Source organism: Lycium barbarum, chromosome 5 (assembly GCF_019175385.1).
Source record: "Lycium barbarum isolate Lr01 chromosome 5, ASM1917538v2, whole genome shotgun sequence".
Lineage (NCBI taxonomy): Eukaryota > Viridiplantae > Streptophyta > Magnoliopsida > Solanales > Solanaceae > Lycium > Lycium barbarum.
The window spans coordinates 121267196-121274989 of record NC_083341.1 but is presented as its reverse complement, the minus strand read 5'-3'; the positions used below and the strand labels follow the sequence as shown (position 1 = coordinate 121274989).

The 7794-nt window shown below is 37.4% G+C and overlaps 1 protein-coding gene across 2 annotated transcripts; it reads left to right on the top strand.

The window, feature by feature from the left end:
• The first annotated feature begins 1104 nt into the window (after nucleotides 1–1104).
• Nucleotides 1105–6951, top strand: LOC132642665 (protein LAZY 1-like). Of its 2 annotated transcripts, XM_060359745.1 has the most exons (7): nucleotides 1105–1270; nucleotides 1369–1435; nucleotides 1519–1938; nucleotides 2008–2375; nucleotides 3061–3319; nucleotides 3644–3684; nucleotides 6747–6951. In XM_060359745.1, exons 1-6 carry the CDS (start codon nucleotides 1265–1267, stop codon nucleotides 3661–3663), a joined length of 1140 nt encoding a protein of 379 aa, XP_060215728.1. In that variant the 5' UTR covers nucleotides 1105–1264; the 3' UTR covers nucleotides 3664–3684; nucleotides 6747–6951. The 2 variants fall into 2 exon arrangements, with proteins under 2 accessions (XP_060215728.1, XP_060215727.1); XM_060359744.1 differs by lacking the exon at nucleotides 6747–6951 and having other exon boundaries at nucleotides 1107–1270; nucleotides 3644–3873.
• Nucleotides 6952–7794: the final 843 nt, after the last annotated feature.

Genomic DNA, 7794 nt, shown 5'->3' with positions numbered 1-7794 from the left:
TAGTCTAGCTTGATATTAAGCCAAGTGGCGTAATTTGAACAAGCCACTTGGTAACAAATTCTATTTGTCTTAATTTAAAAAGAAATTAAGTGACATTATTAAATGTACTCACCTAATTTGGTGGATTTTCTATTGGAGATATGTATCTTTTTAAGTATTAGATTAATCGTGTAAATTTGGAAATGAAGAATAACTAATTCAAATTTCAAATTCGGTCAATCTCACGATGAAAGTTTTATTACATATTAATCTACTATATGCTATATAAATATAAAAAGGAGACGTACTAAGAATTGTGTCAAAAATTGTATTACAGATTATCACTATTGTAGTTAAAGGGCTTTGAAAACTAAAAGGTATCTTCTAAAAAATGAGTTATTTATTAACCAAATGCCATAATTTAATGGGTTTATATTTCATTTGCAAGATAATTAGTTTTCAAAAATTGCGGAGTCGATTTGAATTTAACTTTGAATTGAAAACTAAAAATACCGTTATTGAAATGATATACCGTTATTAAAGTTAATAAATTTTTATGATTTTTTTAATATCGACCGCGCATCGTGCGGTTACGAATACTAGTTACGGAAAACTAATCTCCTCTGATAAAGTAAATAAATGACTGGTCATATCTTCCATCTTGTCATATCATATCTGAACTGCTACCAACCAATTACTAATATCTTTGTCTTTCTTATAATTTAAGGAGCCTGATCATTCAGCACAATTGAGATAAGTTGAAAACTGTATTTTTAGTTAAAAAAAAATAATCTAATAATCATGCAGACATATCCGTGCACGGGATGACAAATCTGAATGAACTACATGCATACAAAGAGATGTGCCTGAGAAATACATCATCTCATAACACTGGAATTTAAGACGCAAAATCTTTCAGTCGACATTTGTGATTTGTCAAAACAATATGTAAGGATGATCAGATGATACATACCATAATCAAGCTTGCGCCAAATAGAATTAAAATTAAAATTACAGTTAAATGTTGAGTGAAATTTACACACCAAAGGGTCAAAGGGGAACTACAACACTTTGCCACACATTTTTACCCTGAAGGATTAAAAGAAAGAATAAACAGTTGGCCTAAACTTTGTGACTTCATGCATGCTTCCTAAAGCTGTACCCGAGGCGTTCTATGCCAACTTGACAATAGACTCTTTATATATAACATAACTCACACAAATTAATCAAAACTTCAGTTCTTTTGTTCCTCACATTAAGATCAATCAGTGCAGCTATTCCCAAAATGAAGGTAACCAATGTTCCAATGTTCTGTTAAAGTAAACTAAGACTTATTTTCTGATCCATAATTGTAGCAATATATCCTCATCCTCCTTTAAATTTTTGCAGTTACTCGGTTGGATGCATCGTAAGTTTCGACAGAACAGCAGTGAACCACTAAAGGATTTTTCTGTAGGTAAGTTTTTCTGTATGTTCCAAATTTCCTGCCATGCATACTAGTAAGAGCAGGCAGATTAAAGGTGACATTTGTTGTGTCAGGGAATCCTTGTACTTGTCTTACTGGGCAGCCATCATTGGATGATTTACAAGGCTACCCAAAATCAAATTTCTACAATAAGTCGTTGAGCAAAGGCCAAAGAGACAAGCACCTGAGAAAATCATTTGCTGGTCTAGAGGCAGCAGTAAGGGCAGAGGACGATCTCTCAGAAGAGTCATCTGAGCTCTTCCATGGGTTCCTTGCAATTGGTACACTTGGTACTCTTGATGATCCCTCGACACCAACATTTTCCATCTCCGTGGAAAATATAGCTGAAAAGGACACTGAAGTGACAGAAAATGAACTGAAGCTGATCAATGATGAATTGGAGAAGGTGCTGGGAGCTGAAGCTAATAAAGATGATGCTTGTAATCTTTCTTCAGGAAGAAACAGCTATGTTAGCACCGGGAGAAGCAGCCATGGTATGTTTGTGTAATTACATAACTAATAGAGAGTGTACACTTGTATTTACTTAATTATATATTCAACAGGTAGCACCATTACACTAAGTGGCAAGCAATTGGAAAGTACAGAGAACAATGGAAATGGAACAACAGTCTGTCCACTTCAAGGCTATCTCTTTGGATCAACTGTTGGATTGCCAGAGACAACTCCTGCTTCTGCTTCTGATAAGAAAGAACGTAGGCCTTCACTTGGTGAGCTCTTTCAGAAAACTAAACTAGCAGAAGAAAACTATGGAGCTAAATCTGAGAAGCGAACAGATAAGGATTCTGATAAATCTGCTGTGCACATCATGAAAAAAGTACTGAAGAAAAAGATGCTTCATGCTTCCTCCCGACACTCAGTATCTTCTGGGGGAAATGTTGATTCAACTTCAGCAGAGCCAAAACTCCATAAGGTAGGTACTTTGGTCCTTCTCTAGGTAAAGGATAACCTTTTCCTTTATAGTTGGTTAAAAATAAACATAGATAACTGCTAAGTTCATGATCATCTAAGCTTTGAGATGAAGGGGATTTAATATGTATCATCACATAAAGCTGTTTGATCAATAACATGAAAATGCTCAGAACTAATAGTACTTTTTGACAATATCTTATGAAAGGAAAGTAAATCTCTGTAACAAGTTGACAAAAGTTCATTCGTCGTCTTCTCTTCCACAAATAACAACTAAATGATCTGACTTCTATAAATGTCGAAAACATTCTTACCACTCAGATCCATTTTTGGCACATGAAATGCCACCATATTCTTTTGGCAATTAATACACTGTAGGTCTGTTGTGCAAATAAGTCGGTATAATAGGACCTAATGGCACAGTACGTTCAGAAATCGAAATCTCTCAAGTAAGATGCAGCAGAACAACATTAAAGACACAGCACTTTTAGATTTCCAAAACCCTCAGGCAAAAAGGCATCAGAATACTCAACATTAAAGCAAAACAGACAGAATGAAGGTCATTGTATTTAAAATTTAACGCTTTCAATGGACATAGGAGAAAGTACATTCACTAATTCAGGTATATTGTTAGTTGTATTTCCAAATACATTTTGTTAGGATCCAACTAAATACTGCAAGTTATGCAGATCCTACAAATGTTCCACAGAAAAGTCCATCCCGAGCGCTCAATAGCTGCACAGAAGCCTGATAAGTCCTCGAAAACTGAGAAGGCATATGACCGTGGAGGACCATCACTTGCACGTGACGATATCACGATTATCCCTCACCATCGCCTCTCAAAGGACAGCATCAAGGTCCTCAAGGGTCAGTCTCACATGCAACAATTCACACTAGATGGTGATATAAATGAGAACCGAGAATGCTGGATCAAAACTGATGCAGATTGTAAGTTCATGCCTGATTCTCAAATCAATCACATTTTGTTAATTAAAAAGAATCTGTAAACGTTTTGTTAGATAACTACTCTGATTATCCCTTAAAGATAACTTGGTTCTATAGAACATTAACCCCAATATCGTTCAATAAGATGCACACTTATTAGTCTGCATTATTAAGAAAAGCAACAAAAAAATTCCCTGTGCAAGATGTGGTATGCTTGTTTTAGAAAAAAAAAAAAAAAAAAAAAAGAGTAAACTTTTGGCAAGTTCAACTTAGCAAAACCAATTATATTTGTGACTAAGTATATTTGTTTTGTTGTTGAATTTGTAGACCTGGTGCTGGAGCTCTGAATTGCCAAAGCAGCTCACATTGTAATATATGTTTGCCTCTCCAAAATCTATGTACTGCCCCATTGTTTGAATGGTTATGTCATGATGAGATTGTCGGAGAAATATGAGAAAATAAAAGAGGGTAATCCTCTTAATATATGTGTGTGAGACGCATGTAAAACTTGAGATGTATTATCTAATATTGTTTTCTGCTGAAGATTTATGTATTAATGTTGTCCCCCAATTACAGCAAATTTATGGTGAAATTTCTCTTTCGCGTTTAAATTTATGAAGATACAGGGGGTTGCCATCCTCATGTAGCCTACTACACATAAAAATCAGAAGCAGCAATCAGTACACTATTTACTAATCTTCTGGACAAGGGAGTTTGCTTCAAAAACTTGTGATTTTTGTCCAATATTATATTAATATGTGGAAAAGAAATTTACTAATTGTAATTGTAATGACCCTTTTGGTCGTTATAGTGTTTTTAACCGTTTTGCCCCCGTTGACCCTTCCCCGAGCCCTATTAGTACGATTTTGCCACGAGAGCACGGGTGGCACGGTTCCCGAGGTCATCGTGTGAGTTTTAGTGAATTTGAGCCTTTAAGCGAAAAATATTTGATCCAAAGTTGACTTTTAGGTAAACGGACTCTTTTTGGAATTCCGTCGATTCCGAGAGGTCCGAATGGTTGTTTGTGATTTGGTGGGATGTTCGGTTCGGTTCCCAAAGCACTTGGGAGCATTTGGGGCTATTGGTTGGAAAGTTTGTTTTAGGCCATTGGGGGTTAACTTGGTCAGCTTGACCTCCGTTGGAAATTCTGAGGCCACAGGTGAGTTCATAGTGCGTTTTTATGTGTGTGTGTATGCATGTTTGTTTTGTATCTATGGGGCCTCGTGTGATTATTGGATTTTGGGTTGAAATTTGTGGAAGCCTAGAAAGTTTATGGTGTCTGGTGTCCGTTGTAGCGGCACCAGGCTTGCTGTAGCGGTCCCACTGTAGCGAGGGACTGACCGTTGTAGCGTGTGCGAAGGAATTGTGGCTAGCCGCCCCAGCGGATAGATATCCGCTGAGGCAGAGTCGCGATAGGGGATGGTAAGCCGTTGTAGCGGCTGGTCGAGTTCTCGTGGTGGTTGCCATAGCGGACCGAGTGGTGTTGTAGGGAGCAGGACAGAATTCCTATTTATTGCTAAGTTAAAAACCCTTAAACCCTATCACTTCTCTCATCACTCTCTAAGCGTACTTTGGAAGAGTTGGATAGCTTGGAATTGAATCTTCATTGTGGTAAGATCCTTAGCCTTAGACTTCAGTATTTAGATTCCTTAATCCTTAATCCATGCTAGAAATCTTTAGAATCAAAGAAGGAAGATGGTTTTTTATGATAATTTCTTGAAATGTGTTCTAGACTTCTTAAATGAAATTTGATGATGAAATTGACTAGTCCAACCATAGAATTTGATGAATTCATTGTTGATAGGCCTAAACCTTCCATTAGTAGTTATTAATTTGAGGATTGAAAAATTAGGGTTCACATCCAAAATTGGGGGTTTCACTTTAATTTCGAATTTGGCTTAATCTTGAGTTAATCTAGCAATTGAATAGTGGGTTTTGATCATCTAGAGCATGAATTGCCATTTTCGCTTTCGAATTGCCTATTTTACACTTGTGGGTCCGTTTCCCCATTTGACATAGTTAGAATTGGACCTAAATTAGAAGTATAGAATATGGGTATTGTACTTCTTGATTTCTAATGTAGAACTCGAATATGATTAGACTTTGAGTATTTGGAGGCGCAAAGAAATGGCAAGGCTAAGGTTTGAAGGTTCGTGGCTCATGTTTGGCATTCCAGGTAGGTTACGACTTACTTTTTGGTTAGACTTTAGTTAGCACATCATATGTAAAGTTAGTGATTGTTGGCGAAATCATGTGCGCCTTCAGGTATGAAGTTGGGATGGATTCTTAGGTTGGTACTGTTGTTTGATTTATTGGCTTGTTGCCACGTGTGTGATATTAGATTAGATGCTTAGTCATCTTATTATGATTGAGATATGGCTATCCCTCACTTATTGGCATATCTTGGGCTGAGAAAAGAACTTGACTTGTTATTGATATCGAGAGATGTGTCCATGATTGATTTGATATGTAGTCATCATTCATTGATATTATGTAGTGTCCTCAATCTCATCTTTCATGATACTTTGATATGAATACTTAGTGACTTATTCATGGTTGTGAACCCGTATCTCTCAGCTATTGGTTATTCACTTGTGAAGAAGAAGGAATTGATATTGATCTTGATATTAGATATGTGTCCATGTGTGTCACGGTTGTCATTGATATCATGCATGCATTCATACTCATATATTTGGATCAGGTTGCACGTCGTAACACACATATATATACACATATATTGGACCGGGTTGCACGTTCTGCAGCACTTACTTGGATCGGGTTGCGCGTACCGCAACACTGACTGGGATCGGGTTGCACATTCCATAATGCTGACTTTGATCGGGTTGTGCGCTGCAGTAGGTATATAGACTTCGCGGGTTCCCATGGGTCATGACTGTTGAGGCGTGTAGATCCTCCGCCCGAAGCATGTGTGTATCATTGCATTGCATTGCATTCAAATTTCATTTATTTAACACATTTAATTTCTGGGTGTGGTTAACTATTGCATTGTACGGTGCTCGTGAACATTGACTTCCTGATTGGTTACTGATTTGGGATTGCCATGTGTCTGATTAATACCTACTTGGGAATTTATGGACTCGAGGAGTAGAGACTATTCATAGGCTAATACTAGGGGGTTACAGATTACTAGTGTTGGTTGTACAGTCTTTGTGGGTTTTCTAAGGAATCGTGGAAAATTGGTTGACAGTGGTTAGGTGCTTCACTATAGGCTATGATTCGGTTATTTGATCCTTATATACTTGAGCTGTTATTCTCGGATTGTGTGGTGTTTATACATGATTGTGAGCATGTCTATTCTTTAGTCTCTTCCTTTATATATGTTAACTAACCGTTGTCGGCCTATGATGCCTACTTAGTACGTGGTTTTTGTATTGACGCTATCTCGTAACACTCTTTTTTCGGGGTGTAGAGTTTTGAGACAGGTTCCGATTCCACTTCCACTTTTCGAGATTGATTTTCAGCCTGGCTTGCGAGTATCTAGGGTGAGCATCTGACGAGTCGCTGCCCGGAGACTCCTCTATCTCTGTCTTTATTTTCTTCCATTCAGACAGATTTATTTAGCATTTGAGGCTTGTATTTTCTAGACATTATTGTTGCTCTTGTACGAGCCAGTTTCTTGGGGATTGTATTTATATTCAGCGCTTATGATTATTTATGATTTAGACTTCTACTTATTCTGCTCTAGTTACTTTACTGTGGTTGGATTTATGAATTGAGAAAAGGATTCGCCTACCGAGGTGGAAAATGGTAGGTGCACGTGCGACTTAGTGAATTTGGGTCGAGATAAGTTGGTATCAGAGCCCTAGGTTACCCGATCTATAAGTACAAGAGCATGTCTAGTAGAGTCATGAGGATCAAAACGATGAGCTCTGTACTTAACTGCGAGAAGCTATGAGACATCTAGGAAACTTCCAATTCTTTCTTTCCTTCGTGCTACTTCATTCAAATTGGTATCTAGTCTATTCCAATTTATATTTCAATGTCTTTATCTTAATCATCCACGGAAGGTGGAAACTCGTGCTTAAATTCTTATGCGAGCGGTTTTGTTATGACGTGACTTGGTATGTTACAAGATGTGTCATCCTGATTCGGACGCGTGACCAAGTTCAGTTTCTAGTTATAGTTTGAGGTTTCAGTTGAGTGGGATCATGGTTAAGATTCGTTTATTGTGGGGGTTTCTTGAGAATTGGGAAAGATGGTACAAATAGTTAAATGATCTCCATGTTTTCAGCGTTGGGTTGTTCGGAAGTGGAAAAAGTGCATTCATGGCTTAACAAGAGTGATTTGTTCGATCATATGATTGGTTTGGGTAAAAAAATTCAAAATTCGTCAAGGTATTATAATGGTTTACGTGACACTGGTGTACCAATGACAGATCAACGATTCATTAGTAGTATGGTATTAGATGTCGATATGCGGGGACGAGTATAAGTTCAATAAGGATCATAGGATTTGGC

Coding starts and splice junctions, on each gene's coding strand:
- LOC132642665 (XM_060359745.1), top strand. Junction 1,939..2,007: donor CACCGGGAGAAGCAGCCATG/GTATGTTTGTGT, acceptor TATATTCAACAG/GTAGCACCATTACACTAAGT. Junction 2,376..3,060: donor CAGAGCCAAAACTCCATAAG/GTAGGTACTTTG, acceptor CAAGTTATGCAG/ATCCTACAAATGTTCCACAG.